This window comes from Pimephales promelas, chromosome 11, assembly GCF_988280905.1.
Source record: "Pimephales promelas chromosome 11, fPimPro1.hap1.1, whole genome shotgun sequence".
In the NCBI taxonomy this organism is placed as follows: Eukaryota; Metazoa; Chordata; class Actinopteri; order Cypriniformes; family Leuciscidae; genus Pimephales; species Pimephales promelas.
In genome coordinates this window covers 6745654-6769360 of record NC_142779.1, presented here as the reverse complement: position 1 = coordinate 6769360, position 23707 = coordinate 6745654, and the positions used below count along the sequence as shown (strand labels likewise).

Here is a 23707-nt window from a genome sequence, read left to right as displayed (position 1 = left end):
TACATTGTCCTCAGAGAATCTCGAGATGAATGCCAACACAGAAATCTGGAACACAGACACGTCGTTCATCGCACATCTCACGAATAATCTAAGAATGGATAGTCTCTGTCAAAACATCGTGAACAAAAGATTAATCACACAGTGAAATGTATGTGAGTCTAGTAAGAGAATGTGCCACCTGGTGGTCGGAAAGGTGACGCGCGATTTTCATTAAACTCCTCACCCTGTGACGCAAGTCTGCCGGTTTATGTTTTTTTTTTTTTTTTTTAGTCTCTGGTGCTGAAGAGTCCACTCCTTTCTTTCGGTTCTCAGACTAGAGCTGGGGAGACATTAACAGCCCTGTCGTCCTCATTTTTGGCAACATTTAAATTGTCTTATTTCCTGAGCGCAGTTTTGAGGTGATGTGGAGTGTGCAGAGACTGATGAACGAGCCTCGATGTAAACTGTGTGACAACTATCTACACAACACACCAACAACACCGACGGAAAGATGCAGGTATGGACGTCTAGTCAGCTTTAATATATCTAAATGGCATTGTAAAGTTACAGTTAAACGTTTAAAATGAGTCAAGATAGTATGTTACACGACCAATACTTAAATGTGCCCAAAATGAACTGAACTGATATTTACGGTCAAAGAATTAAGTATGACATGGATCAGATAGATCATTCGCTATGTGTGGTCTCTGCGTGTTTTTCTTTGGGTTACGTTACATTAATTAACTTATGTGGGTGGTGTGAATATTACAGCTAATAGCGTCAGTGTTACAGCGAATGAACCGATTTAGTGTGTTCTTTATGTCGCATCGATATCTACGCCTCTTTTTCTCATTCTCAGCCACATGTGAACTCCAAATGATTGCCTCAGTTACACTTTGTATCGTTGAACGTGAAGATGAAGATGTGATTGTCGAGTGGATATGAATAATGCTGTGAAGAGCACCTGTGCATTGCATCAACAGGCTCCAGTCCTCAGGGACTGAAATTCAAATAAATGCATGGCTTTTTATATGCATTATATGCAAATTAATTTTGAAATTTAAATTACTGTACATCTTGTTTGATATCATACTTCCAATAATATTTTTCCTCTTCAGATATTGTTTTTTTTTGTTAAAGGGTTAGTTCACCCAAAAATTGATCTTCATGTTGTTCCAAACCTGTAAGATTTTTGTTCATTTTCGGAACACAGATTTGAGAGATTTCTCTCCCTCCATTGACATCTACGCAACTACCACTTTGACGCTTTAAAAAGTTCATAGAGAGATTTTAAAACTAATCCATATGAATTGAGTGGTTTAGTCCAATTTTTCTGAATCGACTCGATCGCTTTTAATTTAGGCTTTTATTCACATATAAATGAACAAACCTCTTGCTGAAGCTCAAACATGCTTCGTAGCACAAGAATGAACCTCATTGGTTCTTGCAGAAGCTCAAACATGCTTCTTAACACGAGAATGAACCTCATTGGTTCTTGCAGAAGCTCAAAGGTGCTGTGTAACACGAGAATGAACCTCATTGGTTCTTGCAGAACCTGCTTTTTTAAATATTAGACCTTGGGTGTTTTCTCTTCATGCATGGGTTTCTCTCGCTTGTGAGTGGGGAAGCATGACATGCAAAACCATGAGAGTATTAGAATCCATAGTGGATGAATTGGCTTCTTGTGAAACTATTTTAGTTGGGACACTTGACAGAGAAGAAATATACAAATTATTAACTGGCCAGTTTTTGTCTGAAACATCATTTGATTGGTATTAAATTACTTTGTTGAAGTGTATAATTGGAGAACTGTTGTATAAACACATTGGAAATTTAGCATCAGATTAATTTCTGTGGTCCAATCTGTTATTTAAAATGAATGAAATCAAAATTCTTCTTCAATGTATGCAGGTTATAGATCTTATTGTCAAGAGTTCATCTGTGCATTTGTTGCCATTTTCCCAATTGTTTTAACCTCATAATGTTTGTCAAAGCTGCATTTTTTTTCGATCTTTTACACTTATATGTACGCCACAGTACTGAAGAAAAGATCTGCCGATACTTCCGTGCCATTGCAACTTTAATAATAGCACAGCTGTGATTACCTGCAGCCTTGTACCGACAGATAAACACAGCCATGCTGATATTTAGAGCAATCTTGCTCATGTGATAGTGCTGAAATATTTTGTTCACAAGGCCTTTTCCTCCATTCTAAAATCTATTCCTCGATTAACCTCTTCGTGTCATTTAACAGATTCAATTGAAGTGAATTGATTGCGCTTAGATGGACGGAGAAGTGCCTGTGACTCAAGTTCCCTTGAGGCAATTTACTTTCGCGTCCATCACCCCCGTGAAAATTGATGCGTGGAGGTGCGACTGGAAGATCGCTGTCGCTATGTGTGATTGCACCCGAGGCAGTCAGTTTTCACATGTTTTCAGCATTGGAAAGTTGTAAAGCTCTTAAAAAAAATCAACATAAAAAAAGAGAAGAAACAATATAAGTAGTTATATTATTTTGGGTTATTTCCTGTTTGGCAACAAATGACATGTCCTATATATTTGGAATTCAATAAGTATCAATCAAATCAGCTCCTTAAGAATTCTGCAAATCGATTGAGTGAAACAAACATTGAGAAATAGTAACAATTCTTATCATTCTTATTTTATCTTATACCATTTATACTGTGCTTGCTTATATTTTACTTCTCTTTTTTTTTTCATTCAAGTGACAGAGAGCCAAGTGGACGTCTATTGACTACATCACATGGACCCTCACCACACAAACTCTTGTAATAAAAAGCATTCAATTAATGCTTAAAATACTCACTGTACTTTTAAATACTCACTGACCTGTTTCGTGAAAGGTGTACAAGTTTAACAATCAACTAATTGTTCATTGTGGAACAAATCCATTCTGACAACAAGTTAGCCTACTAAACATGACAAAACTCAACAACAACAGAAATTAAAACAGTCACACGGTAAAAAAAAAATATGTTCATGATTTGTAATCATAACATTTTTTCCTTTGTTAAATCAACTTAAATAATTAATGTGGTTCAGAAAACATAATATTTTGAGTTTCTGATGATTAAATCAATCTCCTACATTGTATCAACTCATTTTTTCTATTTCGATGAACCTAAAATTTTAAGGCAACCAGGCTACTTACTGTATTTTTTACAGTGCACACAATGCAATCATATTTGTTTATAGTCCAGTACATAGGAGGACAGCAAATGGTCTGAATTGGAAACTATATTATGAGCAAAAGGAACTTTTAGCTAGGCAATGCTTATAAATTCAAGATGGATTGTTCACATTATTTTGGATTTAGTGGATGATTGTTAGTGAACAACTTTTCATAAAATCAATTTCACAGCCTCAACGATTAACTCGACTGAAAAATCAGTGTTGGGTGTTTTAAGGAGTGTAGTAGATCACTGATTCTAGTGTTACACTCTGAAACTGTTTGGTATTTAATGTAGCCAAGTTCTCTGACTGATATTACATACCCCTGTCCATGGTGCTGAAACCTGTAGTTTGTTTCTTTTACAGATGTGACAACGCTGCTTCTGCTGTAATACATGCAATTTAAGGATTGTTATGTGAGTCCAGGTGCAGTCCCGTAATTTTATGCTGGTGGAGAGGAGTGAGATGCTTCACTCGGCTGCCATGACAACAGGACTTATCTTTGTAACTTGGCTCTTGTATACAAGCGCGCGAGGCAATCCCATTGTGTCGGTGCCGGAGGGTGGGGAGAAAGAGCGTTTGGAGCGCGTTCTGACCCAAGCCAGGGAGGGTGCGCTAAGCCCCAGTGCAAGGCAGCGTTTGGAGGAGCTGAGTAATCTTGAATTGGAGGGCGTGAACAGATCCAGTGCCATCAGGGCCCGGCCCAACTCCAGCCCCTTGAGACGAGGGTCCAAACTGCAGGGTAAGACCCTCGAAGCCTGGAGTGAGCAAGAATCCCTCAAGCAAACCGAAGAGGCTCCTACGGAAGAGGCCAACGCCTCCCTCGATGCGACCGACGAGTACGCGTATCCCGATTACAGGGGTAAGGGCTGCATGGACGAGACAGGGTTTGTGTTCGCCATCGGGGACAAATTCACCCCGGGACCCTCCACCTGCCCCTGTTTGTGTACAGACGAAGGTCCTCTGTGCGCCCAACCCGAGTGTCCGAAACTTCACCCACGTTGCCTGCGTGTTGACACCAGCCAGTGCTGCCCGCAGTGCAAAGAGAAGAAAAACTACTGTGAATTTCGAGGAAAGGTCTACTCATCTCTGGAGGAGTTTAAGGTTAGAGCAGCACATTAAATGATTCATTATCCATCTTTAACCAGGTTTATTCTTCTCTTTTATCTGTATTCAACAGTGTCAGGAGTCCGAGAGTGACCTTTATTTAATGGGAGATTATCATGTGAAGACTTTGAGTTTAGATCTTCACCCTTGTGAATCCACATTATTGAGTGGAATCGAATTTCTGTGGTCCAGGGGAGTTTTCTGTCCAGTTAAAGAAATCTGTGTGTGTGCACATCATGTCTTGATTATGTATTGATTCCAGCAGGCCAAAAATTAGATTTCGAAATTGCACTTTTTTATTCCTTTTTAATCCATCACTCTTTCTCAGCCTGAGCCTGTCCCCCAGGAAGAGGCTCGCAATAAGATAAAATGCTGTTTTTTCCTGCATTTCATGCTGTGAATGTGTGAAGAGTTCAATTATTATGTGAAACTAATGGTGACTTATCTTGCTTAGGCAGTGTAAGAGAAGACAGGCCTTTTTCCTGTAAGGCCCTATTATGATGCTCTCTAATTTGCCTTTAGTGGGATAAGGCTTGTCATCAGTTTTAGAGTTAGCAGCAGGTGCACGAATGATTCTTTTTGAACTGCATGTGCCTCACAAAGCCATTAGCTGCTTTTACAGCTTATACTCTTGATTTAATTTTCATTGGTTCCTCCTCCGGTGTCATTGGAGTCCTTATCCAAAGCACCTGAGCTTTATACTGTAGTAAGCAGTGAGATTTATAAATGCAGAAGTCAGCATAAGTGCTTTTCGCAAAGAGTGGTAATGATGACCAAGCACTGAATTTATTGGTTGTGCTCAGCTGTAACTGATGCATATGCAGACTGCAAAGGTAACAATTAAACCCTCTGCAGAATGAAATGAGTCCGGTATCATATCTGTTTAGTCCCACAATGCGGGCTTCTCAGGGGGAGCTGCTTTTCAATTTTAGAATTTTGAAATTTTCTTTTACATCACAATTGGACGTGACGCATTGTTCACTGTTTGATTTGTTAAAGATTGTCTCAGGAGATACTGTGTGGAGACGGTTCTTTTCACAGAAAATGCTAATGCCTGAAAAGTCCTTTGTACTTTATTCTTGGTAGCAGAGAAGCAGTGAGCAAAACTGATCGGTTTGTTCATATACATGCAGTATGTGATTTCTGGGACATCTGTAGAGTCACATGAATGCTTCAGAAATCCACTGTGTGACAAGACTCTGAATTTATCACATGAATACAGTTCGTTTTAGGTTCATAAAAAGCATATGGACACTTTTGGTGCCTTGGATTTAAAAAAAAAACAAAAAAAAACGCTAGATTATACTTGTCTTTTAACAATGTCGAAAAGTTTATATATACATGAACCACAGCAGAAATGTTTAAATTTCTCTTGTTCTGAAATCACTATTCAGAGATGGAAATTACATTTTAAACATTTATGGAATAAAATGGCACTCATTTTCTTACTAAGGCTAATTTTGTTGTCTCTACAGAAGCGTATTGCATTCACAAAATCGACCCTGTTTTTCTGAATTAACGAGTTAATTATCTCAGAATTACAAGATAATTTTTCATGGAAAAAAGGTTTGGCTCTGTTTTTCTGAATTAACAAGTTAATTATCTCGGAATTATGAGATATTTTTCTTGAAAACAAAAGTTCACTCTGTTTTTATGAATTAATGAGTTACTCCTAATTTTTGAGATAATCAAGTCATTAATTCAGAAAAACAGAGCAAAAACTTTTTTCCATGAAAGATAATCTCGTAATTCTGAGATAATTAACTCGTTAATTCAGAAAAACAGAGTAGATTTTTTTTCTTCAAGTGAATGCAATACGCCTCCCTATGCATTTGCATAAAAAGCAAGCTATCAAAAATACTTGCACACATTGTCCATATCATTTTCACTTAAGTAATATTTTGTCGAACCATAATGGTCATACAACTTTATGTAAATTGTTAGCGCTTTACAACATAGTCCAATTAGTTATCATTAGTTAATGAGCAATACATTTGCTACAGTATTTATAAAATGTTTGTTTACGTTAGTCAACTGTTCATGTTAGATCAGATACATTAAATAATATTATACTATGGGTCTGTTGAATGCTTGAATCTGATTGGTTGACGAACTTTCTAATGTGTGTAATTATTTTCAGGGAAAAGCAATAAATATAGTAAATAATACAGTAAGTTAAAAACAACAAATCCGCTTCGTTTCCACATTACCACCGCGGGTGTGCATTATTTTCTAATATATCAATGGCCCGTCGTCAATTATTCCTTGCTTCACAGATGCAACTTTTAATAATGTATTAGTAAATTAACATTACTTAAGATGATTTAGAAGTATTTGTAATTGTTAGCTCATATTAACGAATGTTAACAAATGGAAGTGTTACCAAACATTTAAAAATAGAACTAGTTCAAATTTTACACTTTTTTTTTAGATTATCATAATTTTAATTTATTGAAAGTCTGTGTCTACATAATAAAATATATTTAAAGACATTTGATAAATAGCTCATGTAAATTAAGGGATGGTCTAAAAGTTTCCTAGACAGTTTTAATGTGACCTTTTTAAAATGTTTTAATAAAAAATGAACCCTATAAAAGTGTCTGTAGCTGAAGAATCACTCAAATAAGGGAGACAAGTATTGATACTGATTCATAATGAATGGGCTCCGAGGGTAAGACATGACTCAGAGTTCCCCATGGACATAAATATGGAAAGGAAGGAAGGGCGATGAGCGATGCCAGAAGTATTGCCAGGAGGAAGTAGGTAAGCATTGTTAATATACTCCAAGATTGGCAGAAATGAAGCCTGCTCATCAATTAAATTGAACACTCATCAGTTCCCTCAAAGAAGCACTCTCTTGTTTTTCTTGCTCTGATGATTGAACCTCATATAAATCCTAATAGTATTAAAAATGCTCCAACATTTTTGTGTCTTGTCTGGGTATGTTTCTAGGTGTCTCCCTGCGAGAAGTGCCGTTGTGAGGCCAGTGGAGAGGTTCTTTGTTCTGTGTCCGCTTGCCCGCAGACAGAGTGTGTTGATCCAGAATATGAGCCTGAGCAGTGCTGCCCGGTGTGCAAGAGCGGTAAGTAGTTGTGTTCGTCCAGCCATTCTCTCTTTCTCTGATTCTCCTCCTCCCAGCTTTCAAACCTTCATTCCCTGGACTGCAGAACCCCTGCAGTGTCCCCCAAGAGCGGGTGATTTAGGTTAGTATCGGATCTGTAAAATGACCACTGAGACTCCCGTCCACTACATCCAATTACCACACCGTGAAGAAAATTTGCAGAAAGCATGCACAGAGAAGCAGATCTCACCACCTCTTGTATGCCTTACGTGCGGATCCATCTCATTGTTCTATAACAGCCAGTTTGCCATCAGTGAGGTGATGCAAACCCAAAGAGATTCTATTTATCTGCAGGCCTTTGTTTAAGATAGTTGCCGAGATGCATTATTCAGACAGATATAGCACTAATGAACCTGCAAAGTTGCTCAGCTTGTTTCCAGGAGGTGAGGTGATTTGCACAGGCAGGTGTTTCGGTTGCAGTCTGCTTTCTCCAGCCCTAGGGCGCAGATGATTAAACTTTTACGCATGTTTTTTTCCCTCCCATTTGGCTGGAAATACAGAAATATAAGGTGTGTAGTCTCTCGTCAAAGCGCCCGCCGCAGAGAAGGAAGAGTTTTCAAAGCCACTCTACATGAAAAGCACCCTTTGCATGGCACCCTTTTTTCAGCTCTGTTACAAAACCTAGTGAGCTGCCTTGCCTACAGAAGCAGCATTTTAAGAGATACAGGGCTCGCTCCTGACAAGAAGGCTGCTGTTCCACAAGGAATCTGAAATACCTTGTTTTGGACAAATTGTTAGGCACAGGCAGTGTATTAAGTACTGCAGAGAAAGCAATGCAGTGGCTGCATCCGAAATCGCATACTTCCCTTCAATTTAGTGGGCAAAAAAACAGAATGTGATTAGAGTTGTATCTCCGAATTCACTAAAACGTACTGTAGGTAAAAATACCTGGGTGAGCTGCTATGTCCGACAATATTCTGAAGTGCAGATTTGATGGATGCTTTACTATCCCATGAGGCCACAGAAGAGGATTTGTAAATGCCAGAAAAGTGATGTAACTGATGCTGGTAGGTCACATGAAAAGTACAACATGGATTATATTCACTCTACAAACATCCATACTACAGAACATACTTTTTTGGTTGCAAAGTAATTACTTTCAGTACATACTCTATGCGATTTCGGACACCGCTGCCTATGGAGCTTTTCCACTGCATGGTACGGTACGGGTCAGCTCGGTACGGCTCACTTGTGGCGCTTTTCCACTGCGTGGTACGGCTCGCTTTAAACGGTACCACCTCTGTTGAGGTTCAAAGCGTACCGTAACAGTACTAAAACACAATGCAGATCACTGATTGGTCAGACAGACATCGTCACTACCACCCTCATTGTATTTGCGATATACTGTATCAAACCCGCTAGATTTAAATAGCGTTGTAGCACCGGTTTTAAAACTACTTGCTTGACTTGCTTGAAGAAAAAATAAAGAAAAAAAACTTCCAAAAGAGAAATGGCTGAATCGTGGTCAGTGGACGAAGCGCAGACGTTCCTCTCGTTGGTTGCCGAGGAGCGGATAAACTATAACCCATGCTGTAAAGATGCTGTCTTGAAAGGCTGCTGCCTATGTAGGAGACAGAGATGCGACTCCTTTTGTCTGCCTTGTGCGTGCTGTTCTCTTTTTGGCCAGAGGAGTGTTTTTCAGAAGGGGGGAGGAAAGAAAAGCTGTGACCTCAGGTTAGTGTGTGAGCGTTCAGTGATTGGAACACATTACAATGTCTTGGGAGAAGTTTTCTGATTCAGTTTGGGTTATATAGAGCTGTTTGAGATGCTTTTAGACAGCATGTCCAAGACTGTTGCTTCTTGTGTACGCCTGGATCCTGATCTAATATGGCACCGGCAGCCACGCTGCCTCCTTCAGCAGAAAAGAAATGATGACTTGGTAAATGGATCTCTGACTCTGCAGCTAAACTCTCAGCGTAGTGTGGACAATGGGGGAGGGGTGATGCGGGCCAATTATTTTAAAGAGCACACATGTTTAAATGAATCATCTTGGCATTTGCTGAGATGCTGCCAAGAAGACTCCCTGATCAAATGTCTCTCAGTTGGTGTTTGGGTGTGAGATGGAATCCAGGGAACAAAAGCGGGCCAATTTCATCAAGTCGTGCCGTTGTGAATTCAAACAGCTTTACAAATGTATGTGCACACTCAAGCAGTCAAGCTGTATGGTTTTATGATGGATTGAAAACAGTTTTGTTCAACGCACAAGATTACAGCCGCCTAGTGATTTCACGGCGCGGTTCAGCTCCGTTGCGCTTGCCAGGTAGTCTGCAATTTGATTTCATCTCGGAATTGTTGCGTTGGATAAAATCAGTCTAATACGATGTTTGCGCTTCCTGTGGTTTTTGTGCTTATCTTGTGGGGGTGGATCACAGACTTGCGAGTGTGATCACGATTTCAAACGAGGGGGACAACCTGTAGGCAGAAACCTGCACCGGATGCCCCAGCTATGGCAACTCTGATTTGCTGCAAATGTCTTAGGTACAAAGACTCCCAATGCAGATGCAATGCAATAAGCAGATGCTCTGACCCCATGAGATTTGCACTCTTCAAAAGTAAGACTTCAAAGCGTCGTGAGGTGACAACGTAGGATGGGTGCCGGCTGTGATTCTAACTTTGCTTCTGATGAGGATAATAATCACATACACAAAATTAATGACGAGAGAACATCAAGGAGGTCCGTTGAGACCTCAGCGACTGATGCTGAAGCCCCCCAGGAAGTACATGATTAAAAAAAAAAAAATCGGGTCTATAGAGCCGACATTAGCCGGAATAGCCATGACTGATCACTCCGGAGCCAAGATGACATTATGGCAATGATGATTGGCTTATGGCTGTGCACGAACACCAGGGTCGTGCGACATTTGGAATTCCTCAATTTGAATTGAATTGATGTAGAAAACAGGTTGCATAATTGCAGTTTGTATGTAAGAAAGAAGAATACAAATTAATTCATATGAAAATGAAGGATTGTTATGACAAGCTTTGAATAATAGCTTGTCAAAGCCTTGAGTTTAAAAACAAATCCAATTTGAAGGTTTACAGGCAAAAGGGAAGGAGGGAGGGGAGGCAGATGGATGGATGGATGGCAAGACATTTATAATGTTAAAAAAAGATTTCTATTGAAAATAAATACTTTTTTTTACTTTTGTTAATCAGAGAATCCTGAAAGAAAATGTATCACTGTTTTCACAACAATTTAAGCGACTCTTTTCAAATAAATGCACCAAACCAGCATATAAAGATTTCTAAACGATCATGTGACACTGAAGATTGGAGAATTTTCCGAAAATGCAGCTTTGACATCACAGGAATAAAGTATTTTTTATATTAAAATAAAAAAAAAACCTGTTATTTAAAACTGAAATTATATTTCATAATATTACTGTTTTACTGGATTCTAACAAATAAACATTTTTGACCTTGGGCAACATAAGTTACCACAAGTTTTAGAGAGAGAGAGACATACATTGATTCAGTCTCTATCTATCCTGAAAATTGACACAGTCCCAAAACCTTCACTAGCAACTATCCTAAACTGTGACGTCAAAGGCAACAGATGGATATAAATGCACTTCACACTTTTAAGAGTCAGACACACTACTGAAATATTAGTGCTATAAGTTTCTTTTAACAGAATGCACAGCTAATTTCAAATTGCTTCAGCTGTAAATGTATCTCCAAGAACGGGTTAAAGGAGCCGTGCTACCCCCCACCCACCCCCCAATATCAATACAGAAACTTTCCAACTTTCTGTGCAAGTGACTTGTCCAATAAATCAAAAGGAGAATGATTATTTAATTGGTACCATTAAGAGTCAATTACCATCTGATTGACTGCGCTTTTTGTATGAAAGACCAGCCCTTTGAGGAAAAATGTGGTGTCTAAGGGATGAAATGATAATAGCTGAAGAAGAAATGGGGGCTGTCGACTTCATTTTGGTTGACAGGCTTGACACTGAATGGGAAAGCAGTGAGGAGAATCGATTTCTAAATGGGTTGCAAGCATTTCTCTCATAATCATAATCATATGCTTGGTTCATTCTTACCACTACAAAAGCCTTCCCCTCCAACTGTTTCAGCTCAGGTCACAGAAACCACACCATTCAAAGGACGTAAATGCTTGTAATTTGTTCGGTCATTAGAACGCCTCATCACTGAGCTGATTCATCCGTGGCCAGCCTCAGCAGCTTTCAGTGAATGCGGTAAATACAGTGCAAGGCCACCTAAACCTCCAAGACAGTGGCGCACATTTCATCCTATTAGCCACAGTTTCATTAATTTTAAGTGGTTGTTAACACATGAAAAGCACAAAGGGTTTGTAAAGCAGTCATGAGGGCTGATATCTCTATTTGTTGCTCATGAAGAGCAGAGGCAAGCACCTCTTTCTTAGCCGCTCAATGAAGTATTATGTTCCCGTGCAGCGCACCGCCTGGGTCTGTTGTTGGAAGACTATGCTGGGAGACACTTGAGGAAGTGCCATGGGGGGAGATGAAAGTGAACGCTATTGCTAATATCCACCCCAGGCAGTTGTTCATGAATATCAAAGAACATCTGCGAGCAGCAGCATTGTTGGGACTCGAAAAGAAAGGGGGGGGGGGGGGGGCATTCGGATTCAGTCACCGCGCTCTGCGTTCTTTTCACTCACTCAGGGACTGTCAGTAAATAAGAAACTTGGCATTGAGTGCTTTTTGCTGCTTTAAGATTCAGAGAGAAAGCTGAACCAATATCTCAGACTCCCAAAGTTACAACACCCTCTTTTAGGAAAGAATACTTGTCATAATTAACCCCATCTGATCGTGAAAAGACCAAGGTAGTACCCCCTAATCACCCCCTATACCCTTAAATGGGCTATATGCACGCATAAGCTCCGCATTTGACGCAAGGATGCTCGTCCATTTCCGGTTGTGTAGATTAAAGCGGAGGAAAACCGGAGAAAACGGGATTATGGCAGAGTCTTCAATATTTACTGTCCTCCCGTCTTTGAAACGAAACGTACATAGGTTTAGATGTAATTTTATATATAGTTATGTTTATTTAATATAATTTTAAAAAGAAGCATAAACACAACGAGGGGTGTCTGTTTTATCTGTTTTTGTGACTAACGTTTCATTAGTGTAACCATGGAGTATAAAATTCAATATAAATTCTCGCTATTGCATTGGACTCTATGATCGGCGGAAGTTATCGAGCATCCTTACACCTTCACCGGAAATAACGCCGTGCATAGAGCCCATAGGGCACTATTCGAGGGGACAGCCATTTGTAGTGGTGTCCGATTGTGGACGTTATTGAGTGCACTTCAATCCCACAATGCACAGCAATAACGAATGCACTGTGACCGTTGAATTTAAAGCTGCCGTCGGCAACATTTTTTTTTATCATATTCCAGACTGATCTCATGAAGTAGCGTGTGTATGAGACGCCAATTCGTATTTCCATTTTTGGCGTGCTATCAAGACGCATAATCGCCTTTCAGCGTGTTTATGAACGCCGTTGACTTAACGTTATATAAATATATGACTTACCTCAACCCCGTCCCTAAACCTAACCGTCACTGGGGTTAATGGCATTTATGACTGTTCCCTTACCATCCTAGGTAAAAAAAAGATATGACTTTCCTCAACCCCATCCCTAAACTTAACCGTCACTGGGGTTAATGGCATTTATGACAGGAGATTTGACTGCGTGTTCGGACACGCGGAATGACGCGGACGTTAATGGCGTAGACATATACGCATACACGCGGATAGCACAAAATGCGTGGAGATAACACGCCACCTGACTCGAAAGTGGCGTATATGTTTACGCAAAAGTCATGATGTCATGTTGCATATTCAGTAAAATCGACACTATAATCCGACAGAACAACATAAATAAAGTGGTTTTAGAAAAAAAAACAGAGCTTCTAACTCCATCTGGAGCGTGTTATTTGTTTTGCAAAAATCCAGCGCTCCCTGTTCACTGTGTCAAATCAGCGCAGGGGGGTGTGAGATCTGACTGTCAATCACAGATCGGGCACACGCCACCCCTCGCGCACGTTATAATCACATGCACACGCCTGAAGTTCGTGCAGTAAGGAAGAGTGATGGTGGAACACTAACAAACCAAGTAAGCTCATTTAGAGTATAAATGACATTAGCAATTGCAATATATTGGTAGATTAGCCAGGGCAGCACACCTCCAAATAATCCATGGTGTTGATGACTGCTGATGAGACGGTCACGTTCACAGAAAACCTGGTGCGCACGCACTCGAGCACAAACTCTGTGGGAGGGTATTCGTTGATAGTGGGGGAGGGCCATATGAGTTGTAAACATTCAAAATGTTGCCAAAGTCCACTCAATCAGCCATAGTTGCCGACGGCAGCTTTAATTTCCAAACCGCTGGTCCAATGTGGCTACAGCATAATATCATACAGGTATAAATTCCTTTTTTACTTGAGTATGAAATTGTTAAAGGTTCTCTAAGCGATGTGGGGCCAAAACATTTTTTGTCACATACATCAAACGTCTCCTCACTATCGGCTAGCTGCCTGTCCCCTAAACACACTGTAAAAAAACGCGGTCTCTGTAGACACCACAGGCTCCACAAACGGCAACAAAAACAATCATGTCTCACCCGGACCACAAAACCTAACAAACAGTGTTTCAGCCAATCACTGGCAAGAAGTATTTGAGGGTGGGTCTGGGGGGTTAGTGCGCGTGCACATGAAGGGGGTGTGTGTGTGAAGGAGATAGAAGCATCAGAGGGAAGTTTGAAAAATGGCCGACACACGACCAAAGAGACGTCGTTCTGAAGAACAAATTAAAAAGAAGAAGGAGTCGGATAAAGAACGTGCGAAGTTCCGAATTTACATCGGTAGCAAAGCTTTTGAACGATGGCGAGAACTCCGGCGGCAGAAGGGCTTCCAGTCCGACGTCAGGTTGCTCTGTATTTGCTGGACAGGTGGGTAACGTTAAATTGTTTTTTTTTCTTCTAAATTGACGCTTTATGTTCGCCAAACCCACACAAGGATATAATTAGCTAGAACTATGCACGTTCACAATTATTTCAGGAAGGACGGAAGGGAGGGGGAGGAGATGAGATGCGGCGGAGGGAGGGTCTAGCTAGCCTCCGATTTGTTTGAAAATATTCCGAACGTCAACACCCAGGGTCGCTCAGAGAACCTTTAAGTAAGGTTTAAACATGCTAGTTTCCATTACAGAGTTCAAGATACCTCTTTTCATCTTACTACTGGAGCTGTTAGTTTGCTAAGTTTAAAATGATTATTAAACAGCAAGCACAAACTCAGTGTATGAATTCACTCACTTGTTTTCATTCACTCATTCAAGTGACTTTAGTAGTGGAGTAATTTAGGGAATAGTGAATGAGAGTATGGGGAGATTTTGAACACAGCCCCTGTTGCTTTCATTGATCTCGTTAAATTTGCAAATAGCAGGGAACTGAAGATTGGATTTATATCTGTTTTGCACATCGAGACACGTTTATATGGCCAAATGGAACCGTTTTAACAAATTAAATATCCGATCGGTAAAAACACATGAAGTGACCAGGTGTAAACAGAAACACCTACTGGTATAAGGAAGACTCAGCGAACAGATCAGTGAATGAATCTGAAGAAATCTTTTTAAGGAACAGACTCAAAAGAGTGATTGCTGTGGTGAATCAAAATACCGACTAATAGCGTGCATGTGTTACAAAAAGGAATAGATGCTTTTTATTTCCTCCGAAGCCCTTTCCTTTTTGTCGACCTCCTCTCATGTGGGCCATCGCCTTGGCAACATGCAGGGAAACAAGCCCTCTTCTTGAAGGGCTCTGACACTCGGGTCACTGCTAATCTGAGGAGGTTGCAATAAACATTTTGAGCATGAGCCGAAAGCCCTGAAAATCTACGGTGCTGGGAGCAGAAAGGGTTCACTTGCATTTTCAAGAAGAAAAAAAATGGGAGAGGGAGAAATATTCATGGGGGCTTAAGAGAGAGGGCCCCAGAAATCACTTTCAGGCCTCAGCTCATCTTAAATACTTATTTTTTCTTCCTCTGAAATATGTTCGGCCGGATTTGTTCCGCTGATGGTTTTATCCGTTTGTAATGGCGCGTGATTCCCTGTGATACTGAAGGAGAGAAGTAGAGGACAGTGCATTTATATGCACAGCACCTCCAGCTCTCTTTACATTCTCCCGAAACACTACTTTTCCAGTCTTTTATGCCCAGGAGATGCCCGAAAGTAGGAGAACAGGATTTGAAAAGCAAAGTGTATGGATAAAGTATGTTTTTAACAGATGTCTGATACAATATGACCAAAATCTTACTTCCCAATGTGAGAAATTTGATTTCACAATAATTATAATTCTTGTTAAAATAAGAACAAAGAAGCAAATTACAAACAATAGGACATGTACAACATAACAAAGATACAAAATAAAATATAGCTGCAAGCAGCAATTAACGGTGTTCAAGTGGTTTAAGACCTTTAAGCTTAAAGGGATGTTTCACTTTAAAATTAATTTTTGATATGTTTTAGCTTACCTCAAGGGCATCCAAGATGTAGGTGTCTTTGTTTCCACAGTATTTTCAATTTTGATATTTTTAGGTCAAACCGTTCTTGTCTGGCAGTCATATAATGGAGGTCTATGGGGTCCACCTCAAAGAGCATGCACAGAGAAGTCCAAATTAAACATGATTTAATGACTCGTAAATGTAAGTACACATTGATGGCCTAAGACACGAAACGAGCGGTTTGTGTGAGAAAACGGTACAGTATTTAAAAACAGTATTTATATCGTTTTACCTATTGTAACCTATTTTGGATGCCCTTGAGGTAAGCTAAAACATTTCAAAAATTAATTTCAAAGTGAACTATCCCTCTAATTATAAGATATTACATATTATATAGCCTAGGGCCTAGGCTGTAAGACGTCCCCAGTGGCCGATTTCTTTCAAATCTCTCACAGACCTCAAGGGCCATTATACTTCATTGGCCGATGATGCCCGTTTTTTTTTTTTTTTTTTTTTGTATTTAGAGATTTGAATGTCCTCAAACTCTCACGGCACCTTGGACAAAGACACTACATGCTAATTATCACATTGTATAGCACCTCCAACTGTCCAGTCACCGTGTCTTTTTTCACATGACCACAGACTGTGCCCATACATAGGTGTACTGTGTTTGGTGAAATGATTTTATTGTGTTCAAGAATTATAGCTGTTTAAGTAAAAGTGGCCACACCCACATCAAACGTTTTGTCATCCTTTCGCAAAGATGAATGGAAATTTCGACTTTATTTTTGGTAAATATTAACAGTCAGACTCCAGAGATTCCTTCTGTACTGGTTTGGTTCTAATCAGGCAAATAAAATAAAAAATAAAAAAAAACTAGGACTCGTTTTTTTTTTTTAAATAATCCAAAATATCCACATTTTTTTAATCTCTACAATTTACTGTACTTACTATTTATTACTTATGGCCTGCCCGATCACTCTTAGGGCAGAATGTTGATCTACAATAGGCTTTCTGTGCTACGCCTACAGTAGGTTTATTTAACATGTAGTAAGAAATGCTACAGAAATTAAATAATCAAATGTAATAACAAACACGACATAGACTGTGAATGAAATAGAAATCAATTCTTCAGTGTTGATTTTATGTTTGTCTTATTTTGTTGGATTAACATTAATGACACAGCAGGTTTTTTAAGCTGTTGACACTTTAAGAGCAAATGCATGGATCTAATTTACTGATACACATTAGATTTTTCCCACCAACTGTTCAGTTGCTAAAGTGTCAATAATGATAATAATAAATTATTGAGCAAAATCTCTAAAAATAGACTCATATATTATATCGTCGCTGAGATATATTGCCATATCGCCTAGCTCTAATGTAAAGACATCTTTCTCTTTCATGAAAATTTCAGGTCTATGTGGAATAGCGCGTGACTTATTATGAGAATGTTGAATTTTGTTCATTAATGTTTCAGAACATTTAAAAATTGAACCTGCAAATCCACATAGCATTTCCATCCATTACAGTCATCATTTCCACAAAAGTAAGTAAATTTAGTGGTATTTATAATGCATATAGACTAAAGAACTGCATTAGAGGGCTTTCTTTTTACTTATTCTCAGAGCAGTGTGAGCCATGATCCCGGCTCTTTCAGAGAACATCAGCTCTAATGAGCTTTAAAAGATCATGTCATTTTCAGGATCCTAGCTTTTCTTTCCTCCTCTTTTGCTTTTTATCTCAATTACCACTGTACCATGGGGAATGCAATTCATCTCTGAATGGACCAAAGTCTTTAATGGTGCTCTTTCTTGAATTTAGCCTCTACAGCAGCGCTTTGATAGGCGGCGGGGATAAGGGTCTGCTCAGCGTGATTAAACACTCCTTTCCGCTGCCAAAATGCAGCAAGCAGACTTCTCCTCCGCCGATTTGTTTGCTCACGCTTGCACTGAACTCGTTTATCTTCCTCCCTATCCTCTTCTTCCTCTTTTTTCTGCATTGTCTACCCCCTCTCTTTGTATGATTACATACAATGTGACAATACATAATCATATTCTGTTATGTAACAGTTACACATATATGGCAGCAAATTAATATTAACAGACATACAGTACAGAGGCATAGTGTGATCTGAGCTATAAATGTTCATGATGAATCCGCTGCTTTTACTTCCATGGTCTTGATATTTGGAGGTAGGAATCTGAAGTGTTTGCTCTGAAATTATTATAAATATGGCTTGGATGATGTCTTGACAGCACCAGCCAAATATACAAGATGATTGATGTGGCCATGTTTTTTTTATGTAGTCGTCCATCTTCTATTATAATGTCTTTTAGAGGATGAATGCCAATTCATCCTTGTTTGGCGAATGTAAAAAAAGAGGGAATTGGAAGCTGCACCCCGGTAGCATTTCTCCGTAATGGAATAATTTTTTCAAAAATGAATTATGTTGGCTTGAAAAGGATTTTTTAAAAATTTTTTAACTTGAGACTAAACATTTAACATCTAAAATGTAACCTCAGCTGTGTGGGATAGAGGCAGCAGGAGCTTGCCGTTCATGAGCATCCCGCTGATGTTTCACAAGCGATTTTATTCTACTTCGATTTAATGTCAATTAATTGGGGCCTATCAGGGTATAATACATGACAAATTTTCTAATGCTGCAAACTATACAGGGAACTCGATTTGGTACATCACTATAATATTAAATGTTAAAATTAACTGATTTGTTGGCTGCTTATATGGATTCATTTTTATAAGCCATTTTTAAATAACTTTAAAAAAAATGGTGGCTTTCATAAAAAAAATAAAATTATTCAAACATTAAATACTGACGAACAGTGAAAATACAATGAATATGCAAAATTATGAATATGTTTAGAAAAATGCTCCTCTCTAGAGTTCATTTTTCTAGCTGACTAACAAGTTTTTGGACTAGAATGGCTTTTCTGATGTAAATTTAACATTGCGTGACATTCATTGATTGAGATGATTAAATTTGATAATAACGGATTTCAGTCAGTTGTACATACCTTCTGATGTTCATTCATGTCTATTTTGTGCTGTAACTAGTAACGTGGAAGAGATGAGCTCAAAAATGGTATTTATTGTTAAAATTTCGTAACAAAATTGACAGAATTTAAAAGCTCACACTTTGTTTCATATCAGAAGTACCAAAACACAAAGCTTATTGTGATTTATTGGGAGGCGCGCGCTATTCATTCATAAACTGAAAACAGCGTAGACTGAAAAGTCAAATCTTAGGATTTCAGAATAGATATCGGTTCTTCAAAATAAGAATCGATTAAAATTAAGAAATCAATATTTTTTAACCAAGCCCGACTAGGAAGTAATGACTGAGTGGGTTATTTCAGACATATCCAAAATTACACTCCAATTTCTTTGGTTTGTATTCTGTTTTACAAAGAAATAACACTCACTGAGATATACATTACTTATCATTTAGAGTCAGCACAGAATGCAATATTTTCATATGCTGCACTGTATAAAATCATAATTTTAACTGTAAAAGTGAATTGGTTAACAGTAAGTTTCCTTACTATATATACAGTATACACAGTAAAAACCTATAATAAACGTGGCTTTTTATGGGATTTTACAGTAAAATACTAAATGATGGTTTTGATTGAAATAATTACGTTACGTCATTTTTGATCAATTATGTACATACAGTTTGTTAAGTTATTGTTTAGTGCTTTAGTGTTTTATTTTGAGTTTGTATCTGATAACTTCTGTATATTATTTACAGTACCTCAGGTGCGATGAACTTCAATCTCTCATTACAATCTGTGCTTTATGGTTGTAAGTATATCATATTGAATAGGTTGGTATATTAGGTTGGTATGTTTTACTGTCCCTTTTTTAGCATAAATGTCATGGATTTGTTTCTACAGTGTAGTATGGAGTTGAAGCAGCTGCACACACTGTTTCACACACCCTCTCATTTATATGGCAAATGAATGCAAAGCTTGCTGCCTATCGAGTCCTGTGTAAAATTCCCTTAATTCCTGCTAGAGCTTTCAAGCTGTGTTCACCAAACTCAACACAATACTTCATGCTGTTCTGACTTAGTAGGCTTTATTTTTTCCCCAAACTAATCAGGCTTGATTGTCCTGTAGTGAAAAGACACCCAATCCATTCAAGCTTTGAACCATTTTAAAATTTAAGGCCAGGTTTTGTCTAGACAATGTTCAAGTTTGCCGTGACAAATTTTCTTTTTCCAGTTAACATATGCCTCAGAATGTGACAAGCCATAGTATTTGTCCTGAGTCATTTTAGACCTGCATGGTCAGTGCATGATGTGGCATAGCAGTGCCATTTTATTTTCCATTGAAAGCTGGCCATATTTGGATGGGTGTTTTTTTTTTTTTTTTTTTTTTTTTTTTGTCCATGGTCTTTTTGCCTTCACAGTAATAAGGGGAGTTGTTCATGTGTCGTGCACATGCATAACCCATTGCATAATGGCTGTTTTATACAAGGATGTTTTCATACAGTACCTATTTATCTATTTTCCCATTTCTATTTATCAGTGTTGGCTTCATCAGTTTCAACAGCTACTATATTTCCAGAGACCAGCTTTACTATTAAAGCAGTATAGCTGTATTCAGTTTTAAACTAGGTTTGTATAATTTTTTTACATTTTGAGAGAGCACTTGCATAAAAGTATTTAAAAATGTATGCAGTGGAAGGAAGACTTTATATATTAGCACACTAAAGGTTTGAGTCTGCACTTGGGGCTTGATAAATGTTTATGGTGCACCATAAGCTCAGCAATTACCTCCTCTCTGAAGTTATGACACAGTCATGTTTAATGGAAGGTCAGATATTAAACATGGCTCTCTAGTGTGAACATCTTTAGATGTACCATTGTCATTTGAAACCTCTAACACCATTGTGATGTGGACTGATTGACAAAATGTCGCTGCCTTGTTGAAATGAGTTGATTAACTGCAACTAAAATGCTCACAAATATGACACATCTAGTTGCAATTGGGAAAGTGCGACAAATGGTAAAGCTTTTTATGCATCCATATTCCGTTTAATCAGATATCATATTGTGCACGCTGGTGTTGAATGCTAATGAAAAAAAGACTCTTGTGAACTGGTTATTTCAAAAAGTCATTTAAAGAGATACACAAAAAAGATTTTAGTTTGAATCTGGTTCCGTAAATATTGTTCATGAACTGGAAGCTGTGCCTAAGTAGCATTTTTCTGTAATGGTATTAACTTTTTCTTTTCTTTCTTTTTTTAAATTAATCAGCTATCATCTTGTGCATGGTAATTTTAAATGCCACTAAAAATACTGCATGAATTGGTTGTTTGTAATAAGTCAAAAGATTCATGAAACTGCCCCAAAACATGCTCATAAGTTATTGGTTTGAATAAGATTCAATAAGCGAATCATTTAGAGTGGTTACTGAGTTCACAACCGACTCACTCACTGAAATGGGAGTCATTTTTAATGTTCGATCCAGTTATATATACTCGTATATTTAATATATAAGTTTATAAGACATACATTAGTCTGTTTACTGACTAACTGATCACATGACAATGTGTAACTGAAGAAACAAATATTGTTTATCACTTAACAAATGATGTCCAATTATACAACTGAATCAAGTGTAGTTCAAACATGTTAGCATAATCAACAAGATTTCACTTTTTTATAAAAAGCTGTGATATCGGCACGGAAATTATCATAACCACTTTAGTTACAGCAATAAAATGTCAAAATTATTTATTAAATACAACTATAACACCTAATTTTATATAACTTTAAGTCAACTTAGTCTAGACAAAAGCTATAGCAATGTGAACTGAAACAATTCAGGACAACCATGATTGCTCAAAAGTCATTTGGCTGTTAAATATTTCATTTGCTTCTTCATTTCTTAATATGGCCTGGCGCCCTGTACATGCAGGGCAAGAACTGACTTCTGTCGTACTATTGTGTTGTGATTGACTGCCAACTCATACAACTTACATGAGGTCAGCTGAGCTGACATCATTTCATTTTGATCCCTGACAGTTCCTGCCACTCAAAGCCAGGTGTTGCAGTTCTGTTGGCTGGTTTCAACAGGCTTTCTCTCAGTTTGATACAGCCTTTCCCATCTGTGCACAGGGCCGAACTGCTACGCGGACACAGCGGTGATCCCGGCCGGCCGAGAGGTGAAGATTGACGAATGCACCATCTGCTACTGCACGTACGAGGAGGGCACCTGGCGTATCGAGCGGCAGGCCACCTGCAGCAAGAACGAGTGCCAGCCGAGCTAAGGCGGCGACGGGGGGCTCGAGACCCTCAGCCTTCACCCGGACAGCTGTGGATCTGGATCACCCGTCCCAGCTGTGGTCTGTACGGGCTCAGCACGCCAGCCCTGAGCCTCACACGCAGCCAAGACACCAGCACCGTGTGGCGTAACATCAATCACGGTCATTTGTGACCGTTCATGACTGTGAACTCAGAGTGTCCCGTAGCATGCAGCGGACAGGCCAATTAACCTGGGAGTGCAAAGCGCTACATTCCTCTCGCTACGACGGAGCCTCTGAGTTGGCATAGCGTCATGACGAACGATAGAGTTACATGTATAGTCTTAGGAGGCATGGAGTTGAATTCAACTATATTAATACTTCAAGTTTGTATTGAGATTTATAACCCATATAAAGGATATTTATTTATGTATGTGCTGGTTCGACGATTATGATTGGATTCAAGTATCTGATTTACAGTGAAATGATATTTTTTATAGCCACTGTCTTTTGATATGCCGTAACGTTTAATACCGGATCATCTTATTAGAATGTATAAACGCACCTACAGCTGTCAATGTGTCTGGGGGAACGTTTTGATTAGATGATGCCGCTGTCAGGATGCCTCTGACACATAACATCTAACGCTATGTCAGGATAGTCAACAGAGCAGAATGGATTTGATGTCCATGTGAGGAAATCAAAGAAGGAAAGAAAGCTGCTTGCAGATGTTTGCATTTATGTTAAGTCTCTTATCGTGCTCTTATCTGAGGTCCGTTTTGCTAAGACGTGTTTCTATGTGTACGTGTTTTCATGTTCCAAATAAATCATTACACTGTGCAGGCTCGTTTGTGACTAGACGCTGATGCGAGGGCAACTTAGGTTAGTTACCATTTTTAAACACAGGGCCAAGAGGAAATGTCAAGTAAAAACATGAAAAATGGCACAGATTTCACGAGGAATATTGAACCAGGAGGAGTTTCCAAGTCAAGAGGGGATTCCAATAACTTCATGTTTTTAATTTAGCTGTAAATGAAGACCTCCTGGTGTAGTATTTTGCTTTTAAAGCACTAAATCCTAGGGGTTCTGTTCCTGTAGTTTGTGAACTAAACTTTAGAGTAAGGGAGTGTTCACACAAGTGTTTTCATATAAAAACAGAAAACTTTTTATGCATTTTGGCTGGTCATTTATACAACGGCATTTTGGGAGCCTGAAATCGCAAAACTTTTGAAAACGGGTTTCAAAGTGCAAGTTTTGTGGGACAAATTATAGACAATTTGTGAAAATGGTGACGTCATGCGTATTCGGATTATGTGTTCAGATTATAGCTGTGTAGTTTCTTTACAAAGGCCAGCTGCTGGCCTGGCATGAATAATAAAGCGTTTTAATCGTTTTCTTGGATCAGTGTGAATAGGAATCATTTTGACAGTGTTGTCATCTGTAAAAAGCTTCTGCGGAATAACTTATAATTATTGACACTGATTAAAGTCAAAATCAATTTCTTATTTTTTAACAGAATATTCAAGTCAAGTCAAGTCA

The 23707-nt window shown here is 38.7% G+C and overlaps 1 protein-coding gene across 1 annotated transcript; it reads left to right on the top strand.

The window, feature by feature from the left end:
* The first annotated feature begins 266 nt into the window (after nucleotides 1-266).
* vwc2 (von Willebrand factor C domain containing 2) lies at nucleotides 267-23008 on the top strand. Its single transcript, XM_039672471.2, has 4 exons — nucleotides 267-496; nucleotides 3538-4275; nucleotides 7231-7360; nucleotides 22044-23008. Exons 2-4 carry the CDS (start codon nucleotides 3616-3618, stop codon nucleotides 22193-22195), a joined length of 942 nt encoding a protein of 313 aa, XP_039528405.1. The 5' UTR covers nucleotides 267-496; nucleotides 3538-3615; the 3' UTR covers nucleotides 22196-23008.
* Nucleotides 23009-23707: the final 699 nt, after the last annotated feature.

Coding starts and splice junctions, on each gene's coding strand:
- vwc2 (XM_039672471.2), top strand. CDS start 3,616: ATGCTGGTGGAGAGGAGTGAGATGCTTCACTCGGCTGCCATGACAACA. Junction 4,276..7,230: donor CATCTCTGGAGGAGTTTAAG/GTTAGAGCAGCA, acceptor GTATGTTTCTAG/GTGTCTCCCTGCGAGAAGTG. Junction 7,361..22,043: donor CTGCCCGGTGTGCAAGAGCG/GTAAGTAGTTGT, acceptor ATCTGTGCACAG/GGCCGAACTGCTACGCGGAC.